The sequence below is a fragment of the Rhinoraja longicauda genome, unplaced genomic scaffold (genome assembly GCF_053455715.1).
Source record: "Rhinoraja longicauda isolate Sanriku21f unplaced genomic scaffold, sRhiLon1.1 Scf000216, whole genome shotgun sequence".
Lineage (NCBI taxonomy): Eukaryota > Metazoa > Chordata > Chondrichthyes > Rajiformes > Arhynchobatidae > Rhinoraja > Rhinoraja longicauda.
The window spans coordinates 116,913-134,045 of record NW_027601434.1 but is presented as its reverse complement, the minus strand read 5'-3'; the positions used below and the strand labels follow the sequence as shown (position 1 = coordinate 134,045).

General features: G+C 41.6%; 1 protein-coding gene across 3 annotated transcripts in view; it reads right to left on the bottom strand.

The window, feature by feature from the left end:
• Positions 1-224: 224 nt before the first annotated feature.
• The window catches only part of LOC144590576 (adhesion G protein-coupled receptor B2-like), a 122,854-nt gene continuing 105,945 nt past the window's right edge, over positions 225-17,133 (bottom strand). For 2 of the 3 annotated variants that reach the window (XM_078395094.1, XM_078395096.1), the window contains 3 exons: positions 10,559-10,663; positions 10,058-10,111; positions 225-8,788 (listed from right to left, as the gene is read on the bottom strand). In XM_078395094.1, coding sequence (XP_078251220.1) covers positions 8,624-8,788; positions 10,058-10,111; positions 10,559-10,663 — 324 coding nt within the window. In that variant the 3' untranslated portion in view covers positions 225-8,623. The remainder of the gene's footprint in view (positions 8,789-10,057; positions 10,112-10,558; positions 10,664-17,133) is intronic. The other variant, XM_078395095.1, reaches the window with a different exon arrangement.

The following is a 17,133-nucleotide window of genomic DNA, read 5'->3' as shown; positions in this document are numbered from 1 at the left end:
ATTTCCCTCTAAACCATTCGTATCCATGTACCTGACTAAATGTCTTTTAAACACATCGACAGCTTCATCTGGCAGCTTGTTCCCAATATGCACCACTTTCTGTGTGAAGAAATTGTTCTTTAGGTGTCTTAAATCTTTCCCCTCTGACCTAAACCTGTTCCTTCTAGTTCTAGACTACTATTCTGGGGGGGGGGGGGGGGGGGGAAAGACTGTGATTATGCATCTTACCTATGCCTCTCATTATTTGTAAATCTCTATAAGGTCACCCCTCAGCCTCCTGTGCTCAAGGAAAGAAGGTCCCATCTATTGAGCCTCTCCTTAAATCCTCAAATCCTGGTGCATCTTTTCGGCACCCATTCCAACCTAACATCCTTCCTCTAGACGGGCAACCAGAGTTGCACACAATACTCCGTATGTGATCTCACCAGCGTCTTGTACAGCTGGAGCATGATGTCCCAACTTCTGTACTCGCACACTAACTGATGAAGGCAAGCGTACCAAATGCTTTCTTCACCTTCCTATCTACCTGAATTGCCATTACTTATCAAAAAGTACCAAGAAGCAATGATAACCGTGAAAGTTATTTAAGTTGAGAAGTTTCTGATGGAACTCTAATCACCGTGGTAGAAGTTGATTCAAGGCTGACCTGCCGGCCTCGTGTGATGATGCTGACAGACCTTGCATAACTAACAAGTAGATGGCTGGCCTGATACAGGTTGTCAGACTCAGTACCATTCCCTTGCATATACCTGCGCATCCACAGCAGCCGTGCAGATTTTAACCCAGTATTCCAGCACTGAGCAGCTAGAAAAAACTTAATTAGTAAATTATTATCTAATCCCAAAATTGTACTGACTGCAGAAGCTGAATTATGTTCAAAATGCCAACATATTTGTGCAAGTTCATTTGAAAGTCAGATAGGTGATTGCAGGTTTAACAATTAATAGGAACATTATCTGCTTAATCCATATGAAAGGACACCCTATATGATGTCAATAACCTTCTCGCAGTCATGATCTTTTCATTTAAAAACGATCAACACCATTCCTGCAGTTATGCAATTTATTTTATTGCCATTAGAAATTTAAAACACCACAGTCCCTGCCCTAGAACATTTCAAACAATATCTCTGGAGCAATCTAGGTTATATGAAACATAACAAATCTGTTGCTGTTTATACCATACCAACATCATCTTGACATCTCATAATACAGGATAACATCTTGCAGTTTTATACCCCAGTCGTTCCCTCTCCCCTCCTATCCTGTTGGGTAGAGCTTGCAAAAGATGAAAGCATGTACAGCCAGACTCAGGAACAGCTTCTTCCCCTCTGTTATCAGACTATTGAACTGTCACACAAGTCCAGTTGACATGTTAGCCTGTCATCAGTTAATAAGTTCATGTCATAGGAGCTGAAGTAGGCCATTCGGCCCATTGCGTCGACTCCACCATCCAATCATGGCTAACGTATCTTTCCCTCTCAGCCCTATCCTTCTACCTTCTTCTCATAACTCTTGATCAATCAAGAATCTGTCAATCTCTGCCTTAAAAATGACTTGGCCTCCACCACTATCTCTGGCTATGAATTCCACAGATTCACCACCCTCTGACGAAATAAATCTCATCTCTTTTCTAAAGTTCTGTCCTGTTATTCTGGGGCTATGCCCTCTGGTTCTAGACACTCCCACTAGTGGAAACATCATCCCCATATCCACTCTATCCAGGCTTTTCACCATTTGGTAACTTTCAATGAGGTCCCCCCTCAGTCTTCTAAACTCCAACGAGTGCAGGCTCAGTGCCGTCAGACGCTCATCATATGTAACCTAATCATCTTTGGGATAATTCTCTAGACCCTCTCCAAAGTCAAAACATCCCACCTCAGATATAGGACTCTGGTGGGCCTCCTTTTGGGATGTTTGGTATGGAAACAATTTACCCTACACATTGGATCTGACTGAGTGTAATTGGAGCCTCAGTACTGGAGGGTTGGCCTGTGAAGGACACTGATGTTGTCTTGCTTTTCCTGCCAGTATATTTGGAATATTTAGCATACCACCATTAGTGGCATATCTCCGGTGCTCCCTGGTGCCTGCTGTAGGTTGTCTGTAACTTGGAGGCATACAGTAGAGTAGATACTGCACTGAAGTCCAAGAACTTTGTGCCAGGTTGAGGTCTTGATTGTTGTACACAATTCCAAAGGCTGTGCAGTTGCCCTGAAGGCAGTGGCTAAGTTCATCACCAACGCCAACCATCACTGTATGAAGGCTCTCTTGAAATGGGAAAGCAGCCTGTTTTCAAAGTTCTCAATGCCTTTATCATCAGAGGGTGGGGTTTTATAGTTGAGGCAGGCTTGTAGTTGTTACAAGGCCCATTTCACTAAGCTCAACCGTGCTTTCTTAGAATACAAGGACGAACCGATGAACATCTTCATAAAAAATGACACATCCTATTAAAAGGTTGATAGTTCAAAAGCAACACTGAATAAGGACCATGAGGCACGAAAAGATAATGAGTTACCGCGTTTGCCTTCCATTTCCTTCGCTGTTTAGCTATATCTCATATAAAATGAGACGGGCTGATGTATGGCTGATAGAATTCAGTGTGATGTGAAACTTTAAGTGGGCTAACATGAAAAGATGCCAGATTATAATTGTTTTGACTTTGTGAAAAAAAAAAAGCAACGAATCCTGGGCCAAGAATTTCAATTACTTAGCGCATGTTTCTTATATGCTGTGCACTTGAATTGTGGAGTAAAATCAATTGCTGAATGCTATCGGCAATTTAAAACATTTATAGTGCACACTGAAACATTGCTTTTTGTGCTCGATGTAGTAATACATAAAAGGTGCTGAGAGTGCAGCAAACCTGCCAATCATTGTGCAACCCAGATTTAGTGTCACCTGCTGCTTTGAACTGGATCCAAAACAACCTAACAACATCGGTTGCAAGCCTAAAGCAGGCTCTTACAGAGGGCAGCTTGTGGACTACCTATACAGAGAGAGTCATCTGCACTGTTTTTGGAGAGTCTGCTGCACAAGATTTTATGCGTTCAATTCAGATGCAACTTTGAACAAGATTTCTGGACATTATTTAGTGAGGCCTTCTCCATTTTGTGGGGATGTCACCTGAGGGTGTGGGAGAGTGGGATTGGCAGACTGCTCTGGTTGCAAGATCTTTGGCCAGTCTCCAGCTGACTGGCTATGCTGTGCACACAAGCATGTGCTGAGCAGCACTTAATCCTCTGGGTTTCTGACCTGCACATGAACTCTCCTAATCCAACAAGATTTGCTCTTAAATCTGCAGCAGGTATATATATGGACAATAACGTGACTGAACAACATTATTCCAACATGGCGGGGTAGAGTACATGGCCTTGTCTGCATCAATAGTGCTGAGGTAGATTTGGTCAAGAGCAAGTTTTTGGGTGAAAATATCACCAAAGATTTGTACTGGCTCAACCACATTGGTGCTGTGGTCAAAAAAGAACACCAACACCTCTACGTTCTCAGAAGGCTGAGGAGATTTGGCATCTCTGATAACTCTTACCAACTTTTACATAAATACCATAGAAAGCATCCTATCGGAATGCATCACAGCTTGGTAAGGCTGTAAGCCACAACCATTTACAGAGAATTGTGAATGCTACCCAGTCAATCATGCAAACCAGCCTCCCACCATCTACAATTCCCGCTGCCTCGGGGAAGCAGCCAACATAATCAAGAGCCTCGCCCAGTTTAGTCACACTCTCCTCCCCTCTCCTATCAAGTAGAAGGTACAAAAGTTTGAAATAACATAGCAAATGACTCACGAACAGATTCCTTTCCTTTTGTTATCAGACTCTTGTCTGGTCCTCTCACACACTAAGAAGAATTCTTGATCTTCCAATTTACATCATTGTGGCTCTTGCACTTTTTAAAATTTGAACTTTCTCTGTAGCTGTAACACTTTATACTACATTCTATTTTCCATCCTTTGCATTACTTGGGTATATGGTATGATCCGTCTGGATGGAATGCCAAACAAAGTTATTCAATGTGCCTTGGTACACATGACCATGATAATAAAACTAATGATAAACCATAAATTCCCAGAGCCAAACACATGGATAACAAAACCTTAAACATAGAGGGGCAAATTGAGAAAGTTGTTCAAAGCTGTTGCATTGCTGGGTTTATTAGCTGGGGAATGTGGTGGCAGACCCTTATAAATTGCTGGCTTGCCCTCATTTACTTTTTATTGATAGTTCCTGGCACACTTCACGAAGGATGTCAAAACCTTGGAGAGACTGTTGAGTTGATTTACTGGGAAGTTAATAGGGATTAAGCCCAGTACCATAAGAGTTTAGCTTAGTTTAGAGATACAGCATGGAAACAGGCCCTTCGGCCCAATGAGTGTGCTGACTAGTAATTCCCACAAACTATTCTACACACGAGGGACAATCTACAATTATACCAAGCCAATTAACCTACAAACCTGTACGTCTTTGGAGTGTGGGAGGAAACCGGAGCTCCCGGAGAAAATCCATGCAGGTAACGGGGAGAACGTGCAAACTCCTTATAGACAGCACCCGTTGTCAGGATTGAACCCAGGTCTCTGGCACCGTAAGGCAGCAACTTTACTGCTGCGCCACTGTGCTGCCCTGCTCCTTGAGGTTGGAGAAGTTTGGACAGATCCCTTTGGTGCATAAAAGATTAAGAGATGACCTAACAGCAGTGCTCACGATGATAGGTATGTTTGAGATTATAACTCTTTGTGGCGAGTAGATTAATAATTGGACATCACAGTTTTAACGTCACTGGCAAACTATCCAGAGGGGCGATGAGGAGAAAATGTCTCATTTTGGAAAGTTGTCTGGAAGCTGATTCCAAAAATACCTGATGACAAGGAACCAAAAATACCTGATGACAATTAAGATGATGGAAGATACAGGGGTGTGGTAAATAGCCACCTTCAGTGTGCTAAATACAGGGTGTGCTAAATAGCCACCTTCAGTGTTATGTTTCTAAAATGTACTAATTTCAGATTTCTCCTATTATAGGGAATGAATAACATGAAGCACACAATAAGATTCACCAAATGGGGTGTCATGCTGAGTACAGGAGATTTATTTTTGCTGGAAATGGAGAATTACAGGAGGCTTCACCAATTAAAGTGTGTTTTAATGAAAGAACTCTTGACGCTTTGTTTGGGTTATTTTTCCTCATTTGCGCTTTGGATGCATTAAAGACAATGCATAAAAGAAAACTGCTCTTTTATAATCAGTTGTAACAAATATTTTCAAGCTAAAATAACTTCTCTTCGAAAGGACATCGATATTTCAAGTAAAAAAATTAAGGTAACAACATGTTAATTGAGATTCATAGTCTAGCTCCCATTAATAATGGGTGGAACTGTCCACTTCCCGGTACCTGGACAAAAACCAATGTATGGTCACTGAACCTTGTTTGGACCTATAAAGAAAGCTAGGAAAAATTAAGAGCATGGTCATGGAAATACATCTTTAAAAAAATAATTCAATGGAAGACATAATGAGACAATGTTATGGAATTAAAACTGGTAGAAATGAGTTCTGAAGGGAAGGATAAAAGTTAGGAAGGACTCATTTTCAGGCATCCTAATTGACATTGTGAAAGAGCATCTCTGTTGCGTGGGTGTTGATTGGCCCCATTCAGAAACTGCAGCTGCTTTATAAAGATCTGATTTGGAGCAAGGAGCAGTTCAACAGCAGAATATTTTATTTTTATACTCTTGTGTAAACCTACATATCAACGGAGCAGGTGAAAAATATTTTGAGATTTATTCTAAGCAGTTCCAATAATTAGAATTTTTATTGATAGATGTGTTATACTGATGCTTTCCATAATTATTTCATAGTTGGGTGCATAATTATTTCAATTAGACATGTGTGATGTTACCTTCCACGTGTGACTCTGAGATGAAGCAAACATACTGGGTACAGGGCAGATCTACCACAGCCAACCGCCAGCCTCCTCAATGCTTGCGGGTATTCGTGGGCTTTCTTCTCGTAAGGTCAACACACCAGCCCAAGGCCTTTTGCTAACTTTCTGTACCACTACCTGTTAATCCTGCAGTGACTTCACTAAGATGCTGATCTCTCCCCGGAGCTCAGCATCCCAGTTGATTTTTCCCTCTGTGCCACTGGTTGGCCTCCACGTTTCCCAAACCAGGCTGCACCAACCTAGACTGCAGGAATGGTGGGAGGCAGATATTCAGAGCCTTAGCTATCAAACAAATCCACTGCAGTTCCACATTGTCAGATTTTAAATCTGGCAAGTATGCCTTTTGGAACAATTAAGGTGCAATATATTGTCTGGCATTAAGCTAGAGATTGGTCTTCATTTTCATACTTTCCAACACACATGATTATAGCTAGGTCTAGTCTGCTAAGGAAACCTACTGCTATCTGGAATAAAGGTGTTGAAAATATCAAAAGGTAAGGACGCCAATATCAGTGGAGGATTAAAGATGGCATAATTCCAGGAATAAATCCAGGAACATTGAAATACTCAATGAGTAACTTTGTTTGAAGGTTTGCGTGCATGCACACTGAATATCAAATTCCCAAACCATATTCCATTTCCTTGGTTTACAATCTCCATCGTATTGTTCCTGAGACCGATCCTGAGCTTCAAGGTTTTCAATCTCCTTCCCAGTTCCTCTTTACAGTCTTGACCCGAGGCATTGGGTTCCCGATGCTTACCCTGGGTTAGGGAGGGATCCTGCTTTAGATATAGTTCCAGTCATCCACAACCTTCTTGGTACCTTTTTGTGTATAAGCGTATTGCTCCATGGGCTCGGCATTTGTGGAGGTTCTAGCCAATGGATCAAAATCCGGGCAGGGGTCTGAGCTGTTGATTTACCAGGAACAGTGAGAGTACTACCAACTATGGGATTTGACTGTGTGAATTTAATTAACAAAATGTCATGCAATTTAATCAGACCATTGGAGAGACAGCCATTTCCAGAGCAGGAATGGGAGTCTGTCTGTCTGCAGGTCCTAATGTGGCATTGTTGGATAACAAACTCCATATCCTTTACAGACAGATTGGGGATGGGGTCTCACTCAATGCTAAGGCAAGTCAGAGGTGTGGCAGGCCATTTATGACTGGAATGACCCTATATGTACACATCATCTCCATGGGTGTGTGTGCATGTGTGAGTACGATTGTAAACAATAAGAAAAACTGACTTCATTATCTCTGAACACAAATATCATGCCCTGACTTTTATGTTCTCCCATGAGGTTTCACGTGCGTTTTTTTAAAATTTAAAGAGTTTGTGCAGGAGGAAAGTCTGCATTTATAAAAAGCAGATGGGATTTCTGATTGCGTTCACCATCCTTGATCGAGGAAATTAGATGACATATTTTGATAATGTACATCAATAATTGCAGTACATGTTCCTGAGAAAAAAGCAAAATAAAAACTGCCACAAATATAAAATGCAAACAGAAAATGCTAAAAATACTCAGCAGGTCAGGAGAAATATACTTCAGGTTGATGAAAACTGATCTGCTGAGAAATTACTGCATTTCCTGTTCCTGAGAAGCACTCCTTCACTGGTGCTCATTTTACCAAAATGCCCAGCCAATAAACCTCAGGAACAACTGTAATTCCGTATCCTGGCTAAAAATAATAATCTCTGCCTCCTCCAGTGTAAAACCGGGATAGCTCCCCAACCTGGTCAGCTCCCAAGATTTAATGACTGCCATATCCTGATTCTTATTCCCATTCACCACTTGGTGATTGGTATGTGAATGATTACGTTATTATTTCCTAAACAGTTTCTTTTTGTACCTACAATTTATGTCTCCAATGCAAAGTTGTCGAGGTTAATGTTGAGAAACTCTGTTCTCCCATTAAAGGCCTAAGCAGGTGTGAATCCGATTTTTAAATGGCACCAGTGCACCATTGAAACTATTTTGCGCCCTCTGCTTGTGTCTAGTGAGGTTTTGTTGCATCAGAGGCTCACACGGTTACCTCATAGGTCCATTTTTGTGGAGGTTGGATGCAAGAGTAGTACTGTGGCCACAGATGGACACTGAACACGGAGAGGAGACAGAGGAAAGGCCACCAAGGAGCAGCCATTGCAAAAATCCAGTTGGTAAGTCACAGCCTATGGAAAAGAGGAGAATTACTGAAAAGCTGCGACTTACAAATCAGGTATAAAAGTTGACATAATTGCTTCATGATTGTCTTTTTCCACATAAAATAGCGAGACAAAAATGGTCAATCTCAAATGAACATTAATTTTAGTTTAGATTTTTTGCCAACTAGTTTTCTAAATGCCCGAATCCTCTTAGTTTCAGTCTTGGGTGTTGCACAGACATACATCAAAAAGAACAGAGTCTTGTGTATGTGGATCTGAGACAGTTTCACAGATTTATGTGTCTTGCATTCTCACTCACCAGCCGCAGTGAGAAAGTTGAGAGTAAGAACAGAGTGCTGGTGAATTCTGCTTTTCTGACTGGTAGATGATGACTGTTCATATCAATTCAAAGAGATTCAGGAACTCAACACAAAATGAATCCTTCGCAATGCATCAGTGTGAAAATATATTTTCCAAATCTGCTGTTTCTGGTTTGTTTACCTCTGAATCCATATTAAACTTCAGTTTGAAAGTCTCCTTCGTGATCCATAGAGATTGTGGCAGATGCCTCCCAGTCTGGTGAATGCAACTCTACATTTTCCTGGGCATCTGAACGAAGTGTGTTGGTTGGCGTGGTCTTGAGGTTGTCCCAAGATTGCTCTGCAGGGGTAGCTTTCTCCTGTGGATAGAATGTTTCTACCTTAGTCTCCATTAGTACATTTTACAGTGATGCTATTATTACTGAAAGTTTGTTCAAAGCTGACCAGCAACATTGTTACAATTCATTTATCACCACTCCTTGCTCACAGATAATGAGGTAAACTGCATCACTTCCTCATACTTTCCTAGCAGAGTCCAAGTGAACCAACACTGGTTGGGATGGATTTTTGGTCACTATTAGCCAGTAGTTGCCACTTCCTACTCACCTCGTCTTCTGCTGATTGGTTAACCTGGTATTGTAATATATTATTAGAAACAAGGAACTGCAGATGCAGGTTTATAAAAAAACATGCAATGTGCTGGAATAACTCAGTGGGTCAGGCAGGATCACTGGAGAACATGGACAGGTGACATTTTGGGTTGAGGCCATTCTTCAGGCTGTTTGTAGGATGGGGGAGAGGCGGCAGTAGAAGGAAACTGGAAGAAAAGAGGGGCAGGACAAGGCTATCAGGCTGATACAGATGAGGAGGGTTTTTAATAGGCAGATGTTTGGACAAAGGCCAGAGATAAAAAAGGAAGGCGATCAGGAGCAATTACTGAGATCCACCATTTTCTGTGGTCCAGCACTGGTATGGTCCCAAGAGTGCCTGTTTCTGGAATCATGAGGCGTGGGGATGGTGCAGGAAAAAGGTGTTGAGTCAGAAGATTAGCCATGATCTAGATGTGTAACCGAGTAGACCCAGGGTAAACAAGCCCCACCACTGTTCTATTTCTTATGTTCTTATGATACTTCATTTTTAATCGACTCAACATCAATTTTTTGCGAATTAGTTTGGGAAATCCTGTCCTTATATTCATTCCTTTCAACTATTTAAAACACAACTTTAACTCTGAAGAAGGGTCTCGACCCGAAATGTCACCCATTCCTTCCCTCCAGAGATGCTGCCTGTCCCGCTGGGTTACTCCAGCTTTTTGTGTCTATCTTCGGCTTAAACCAGCATCTGCCGTTCCTTCTTGCACCCAATTTAAACCTTACACCTTTCCTTTTTATTAAAGAAAATCCCAATCGGCTAGTCCATCTAATTTCCCATTAACCTCTACCTTAGTTCACATCCCTTTAATTATAAAGTCCTTCTTGTTTCTCCATTTCTCACTCATTTCTTCCCCTTTATATCAGTAGCTTCTATTCCTTTCTGGATGTGACTCTGTGCAGAAAAATGTGCTTTCAAGTGACCTGGTGTCCATAATGGCCCACACTGTGGTTGGACAGACATCATCTTATACTTACAATTGGCGTGCTCTTTTCAGCTCCCGCTGATGAAATGCTCCACCGTTTCTCCCGCTACAGTGGAAAACAGAAAATATTGATATCTGTTTTTACAATGAATCCTAAATGCCAAAATGCAATGAGAGCTGTAAACTTTTGCAGTATTATTCTATTTTAATTTTTTTTCTAGCAGAGCCTAGAGAACAGATATTCAACTGGGGTGGGCAGCACAGCCAAGGCCACTGAATGCCCGTGAAAAACAGTGATAAGGAGGAACCTCTCTGGTTCGGATGGCTCATGGAAAGCTACCCCTTTTCTCAAGGAATCTGTGACATGAAAGTGAAAAATTATTTCCATTTGGGAAAATTGGTAATAACAAGAAGTAATCTGGATGTCAGAGCTACCTCGTTCCTGCTGTATATAAGAAAGCACTTTTTATACAATAATTGCCAGAAATATGGACTTAGCTTTAGATACTGTTGAAGCACGATAATGATTCTGAAGTAAATAATTAATCTTCACCTTAAATGCTGAGAGTTCAGGGTCTCGGCATCTGTCCAATGTGTGGAACTTCTGGTTTAATTCATTGTAGAGTTCAGAGTGACGTTTCCTTGTGTGCATGACTTTCTGTGAACCAGAATGTTAATGGTAAATTAAAACTACGGCTGTCATTCATTGAATCTTAATAAGAGCTCTGTTCTTACCTTTGGACGTGATAACAAAAGGTCATCGGTGCTGGAGTATTTTTCATTGAATTTACTGGACTGGAAATCCATGAAATCAAATTAATATCAAATTGATACCCTGCCCAATATCACATCTTCAATGAAGAGTAAAATTAGGCAAGATTTTTAAAATGGCATTGTAACCAATCTTTCCAGTTTTGTGATGGAGAGTTGGGTTAACACTGCCCCAGTCAGATGGAGTCATAGAGAGATACAACACAGAAACAGCCCCTTCAGCCCATCGAGTCTGCACCCACCCTCTCGCACTGTGTCTTTTCACTCATCATTCTTAGAGGGTGACTTGCACTCACAAACCAGGGGAACAGAGAATTTAAAAAAGTACGTAAGAATAATATTTAACTGCCTGAACTAAAGAATGGAAACTTCAAAACACAATATTTTATGATATGCCATTTACATCCATAATCACTCTTATGTAACAGTGAAGCATCATTCTACATTTACTAATGTGTGGTGGAACCCCAATAGGTTGAATGGAGGTAGAAACAGGTTCCTCAGTTCACTGCTCAGACACACTTGATGATGAAGCTGGTTGTAGAGTCAGGAGGGGACTTGCCACAAGTTGCACCATCGGCACCAAGACAAACTTGGCTAAAGGACATGAAGCATTATGGTGGGAACTGGTGCCAGAGGCAATGGGTGAGAATTTGGGCGCAATCGGCTTTGATATCCCTTTTTTCTGTCACACCTCTTCTCGGGGGACAGCTGCAATGAATTAAAAGCATTGTGCTGATGAGCAGCTGGTTACCTGACAGTGGGGCACTTGTAAGGTTAATGCTAAAAAAATGTTTTGTAGTTTAATTTAATTTAGTTTAGAGATATAGCGTGGAAACAGACCCTTTGGCCCACTGAGTCTGTGCCAATCAACTATCACCCGTTCATTAGTTCTTTCCTACACTCGAGGGAAAATTTACAGTAGCCAATTAACCTGCAAACCCACATGCCTTTGGAATATAGGAGGAAACCAGAGCACCCAGAGAAATGTATCAATCATCCTTATTTATTCCCCGAAATAAAATAACTATGTATTAATGTATGCAGCTGTGAAAATGAAACCATATGCAAAAATAGTATGTTTAGAAATAGCAACCTGCATAGAGATGTGCAATTATCTGTTGCCTGTGTTATTGGAGGTGGCAGCTCAGTTCATTTACGCTGTGCTAATGGCAAACTGAATGGCAGCAGGCTAATAAAATGATTGCACTTTTAATGAATAATAAGCTGACCCTGTGTCCCTATAGTAAAGTAATAATTTAGCTGTGATATGAGGTTCCATTGTTCAGAAGTTCCCTCTCAACTGGAGATAAGGATGTATCGCAGATATAACTAATAATACAGCCATTAATGTTAATAAATGGTGCCACACATTGCTTGGTCAGCCCAAGGAGCTTTGCTACCTCATTGATTTCCTTTATATTTAAAACGATTATTACTTCCTGACACTTTTCCCTGATAGCCCATCCGTGAAGGATAACGGAATGTACAAGAAATGGAAAACTGAAGCCCTCTTTGTATGGAGGTAGTGTGATAATGGACCAGCTAAATTTTCAATAATGGTATAAATGTACTCTGCCTGGTTTAGAGTGTTAATGTAGAATTAAAGAAGAGGAAAAAAAAGGCACAAGATGAACACAAATGTGGAAATCCTTTAGCAGAAAAACAGATTCAAACTGCAACTGTAGAACATAGAACAGTACAGCACAGGAACAGGCCTTACAGCCCATAATGTCCATTCCAAACATGATGCCAAGTTAAACGTCTCCACTTCCTGCATAACCCTCCTTTCCTTGCAAATCAATGCACCTTTTTAAAAGCTTCTTAAATACCAGTTGAATCTAACATTAAACAGGAGCTGATATGAATGATAATGGAAAAAAAGTTTTTTTTAAAGGCATTTAAATACACATATTCTCCAAGGAAAATGGTAGACCAATGCATTTGGGCTCATGGAGGTTCACTTCTGGTGAATAATCAGCCAAAATGAAGTAGAGGAAAATTGGATTACCCTTTAGGCATACAAAAAGATTTTGCAAAACTTGCCTTCAGTTTAATTGAATAAATTCTATGAAGGTGGCCTTAATGACCTGGATCAAACATTTTCTTAGGCCTTCCACTCTCACGTCTGAACACAATCTGTCCACAGAGAGCGTCTACATTACATCCTTCTGCATTACTGAATCACTGCCTCAACTTTGTTCAACTCTCAAGACAAAAATATAAACAGATCCAGACCAAAGTCTGCACAATTGGATCAATTGCTGTCTGTTTTTTATGTACGTGATGCTTAAAAGCTGCATGACACAGGTGAGATTCAGCAAGTGATCATTTCTAGCTGAAATCATATCCATCAGGAAGTCGGCTGAGACAGTCCTTTCCAGTTTACAAATGTGAGTCCCATTTGTACTGGTACAGGTTGTGTATAGTACGTCTCACTTCTCTCTCACACAGATTGGGCAATATTAGGTGTACATCATATTCACATAATTTTGATTTACAGTAACACCGCTGATAAGAGATCTGACAGGGGTCATTCAGAACGGATTGCAGACTCCTTCCAAAGTTCATAAGATGCGTGTAAATTAGAAGGTATGTTTTTCTCCAGCATTCAGCTGCTGAGATATTTATTCCATGGGTGTCCCTGAGGGGTGACAGGGAAGGGGAGGTCAATGACATTAGGGCAGGGTAGGTCAATGACATTAGGGCAGAAGATAGGCCCATCTACAAAGAGTCTTCATGTAGCATTTGAAGACCAGCCACATCCAACCTAGACCTCTCAGTGATAGAGGCATTGGGTCACAGAATGATATACCACAGGCTCTTCGGCTCAACTCGACCTTGCTGAACAAGACGCTAGTAAGCTAGTCCCACTTGCATGCGTTTGATCCATATCCCTCTGAACCTTTCCTATCCATGCACCTGCTAAGTATCTTTCAAATGTTGTTATAGTACCTGCCTCAACTACCTCCTCTGGCAGCTCAATACATACACCCACCACCCTCTGAAACAGCTATAAATCTCTCTCCTCCCACCTTAAATGTATGACTTCTAATTCTTGATTCTCCCTATCCTGGGAAAGACACATTGTATTCACCCTATTTCCCTCATTAAGCTAATTCTGTAATCAGTTAGCCAGCTATCCTTGGATCCCATGCAATATAACCTTCCAGAGCAGTTTATCATGCAGAAGCTGATCAAAGGCCTTGCTTAAGTCCATGTAGACTATGTAAACGGCCCTGCCCTCATCATCCCTCCTGGTTACTTCTCAATGCAAGGCATGGAAATGGCTTCATTTGGGAAATGGGAATCAGAGGGGGATGATGGAAGGTTGTTTTATGGTTTGGAACCATATATTTTCCCCCGACTTTTCCAGTTTCTGACATCAATTCACAGTGCAAGCACAAATGCTGAGTAGTATAGGAAAATAACTGCAGATGCTGGTACAAATCGAAGGTATTTATTTACAAAATGCTGGAGTAACTCAGCAGGTCAGGCAGCATCTCAGGAGAGAAGGAATGGGTGACGTTTTGGGCCGAGATCCTTCTTCAGACTGATGTCAGGGGGGCCCCCCTGACATCAGTCTGAAGGGTCTCGGCCCGAAACGTCACCCATTCCTTCTCTCCTGAGATGCTGCCTGACCTGCTGAGTTACTCCAGCATTTTGTGAATAAATACTGCTGAGTAGTATAATTGTTAAGTCATTGGACTCAGGGAATTCTGGACTTTTGATCCACAGACATAAATTTACATTCCACCATAACAGCTGAAGAATTTAAATTCAAGGAATTTAAGAAATTCTGAATTAAAGGTCGTTTCAATAATGGTGATCATGAAACTCCTGGATTGTTGTAAAAATCCACCAAGCTTACTTCTACACTTCAGAGAGGAGATCTGCCATCCTTACTTGATCTCTCATATTTGTGACTTAGCACCGCCTTATCTCATTGACTATTAATTGCCTCCCCAACTCAGAAACAATTTAGGATGGATAATAAATTCTGGCATTTCCAACAATGACATCCGACCAGTGAAGAACCAGTGTGCATAGAACAGGAATTGTCACGGACACAGCACCGATGTTTGGATTGATGAGATTCTGGTGCCTGCATCAGTGCAGGATACCCCACAGCACACATCCAGCAGGTGTGGAGACTCATTATTGTATGTTGTATTGCTGCAGGACCTGACCACTGAAGAGAGCAGTAAGTGAACTGCATGTAGATGAGAACTTGAGAGGCAGCATGCACAGGAGCAAGTAGACGAGAAGCTCCCTGCAAAACACCATCAGCCTTAACGCCTCGCAGAGGAGGGAGATATTGATGGCAACATGGATTTTCATAAGGAACCTACTAAATCAGAGCACCAATCCAAACATTGTCACCCTCTCCATACTCAACCCTGAACATTTGTCCTTTGGCCGAGAGAGAGCCTGGACGACATAGCCTGGACATGTTTCTTTTAGGGCTGCCAGCACTACCATCCCACAATTGTTTGCAGTGATGGGCAGCTCACTTCAGCAAGGACATGAAAGTTATATCACCATTGTTAAATGAGTGGAGATTCAGGCATTTGAAGGAGATAGGCACTTCCTATAGTAAACCGAGGGCTAATGCCACCCCCTTTTCTCCCTCACCCCCCTCTCCTCCCACCCTTTAACTGACACAAAGCACCTCTCTTCTGGCATTTCTCCCCATTGATGAGAATTTCAGATCCTCCAGTAGATCTAGTGTATCTCTCCCTCTCTGCTGCAGCTTCTCTCTACTCCACAGCTGCCAACATTGATGTTGCCAGTATGCAAATGTCATGGGTAGTGTGCCTGCTCTATTGGGGTGCAGTAAGTTGCGCCCTACTGAGGCAAATCCCACTGGAAAACACATGCTCTCATGCTTGAAGCACCTGCTTCAAGGTGTAAGCTATAACAATACTATTTCCAGCAAAACACAAAGTGCTGGAGTAACGTAGTGAGTCAGGCAGCATCTGTGGAGGGAATAGACTGATGACATTTCAGGTCGGATCCCCTCTTCAGACTGAAGAGAGATCCTGACCCAAAACGTTGCCTGTCCATTCCCTCCCCAGATGCTGCCTGAGTTAATCCAGCACTTTGTGTTTCGCTCAAAATTCCAGCATCTACAGTTCCTGTGTCGCCGCAATATCATCTCTAATCTGTTTCTGACCAATTACATGATATTTTGTGAGAGATGTGCTCGGGCTAGATTGCAATGTTTTGAAGGTTTGGTGCAAAAAGACACTGGTGGTTTACACAAAAGAACACAAAGTGCTGGAGTAACTCAGTGGGTCAGGCAACATCTCCGGAGAACATAGATGGGTGAGTTTTCAGGTCGGGATCCTTCAGACTGCTCCCGACCAATACAATTAGAAAGTTGCCTCCTGTCCCCTTTAGAGTGTGAAATAATTTTCCATGCAATTCAGAAAATTGTGCAGAGGATATTGAAAAGCATGGTAATTTCAAACAGCAATTTTTACTCTGCTGCATCATCATAGATTTCACCCTACTTAATTAAATGAAGCACATTTATCCATTAATCTACCCATCTTATGAACATGTTCTGATGAATATGCTGGATCACAAAACTACCAGTGGCCCTTAGAACTGATTGGACTATGAGATGGAGCAGAGCTACTTCTATGTTTTGTTTAACCACTTTCAGATGACAGCTGAGAAAGAAGAACTTGTATTTATATTGCTTTCAATTGTAACCATCACAATAACCTAGAACTACCTTCATTATCTCCTCTGAAATGTTCCAAGTACTCCCATATAATTCAATCCTCTATGATGCTATTATTGTTGTAAAGGTGATTGCAGGAGTGTTATAATGCAGAGTTACATTCCACATATTAAATAAATGATTGCCCAACTTGCTTTTGTGGGGAAAAGCCGGCTGCGAGATACCGGGTTGAGTTATTTATCGTTCCTGTGCACTGCATTGTTAGATTTACCGCAATGACTGATTATCCACACACAGTCAGCAGTACTTTAAACAACTGAGTCTCGTGTTTACAGGATTAGAGAACTTGTTCTTGCCGTATACAAAATATAGTTGCAATTGCACATTCTATGCCACTTCGTTAGACTTTCGATTTTAGAAATACAGTGCGGATTCAAGCCCTTCACCCATCGAATCCGTGCCGACCAGCGATCACCCGGTACACTAGCACCTTCCACACATGAGGGACAATTTTACTGAAGCCAATTAACCTATAAACCTACAGATAGACAATAGACAATAGACAATAGACAATAGGTGCAGGAGTAGGCCATTCAGCCCTTCGAGCCAGCACCGCCATTCAATGCGATCATGGCTGATCACTCTCAATCAGTACCCCGTTCCTG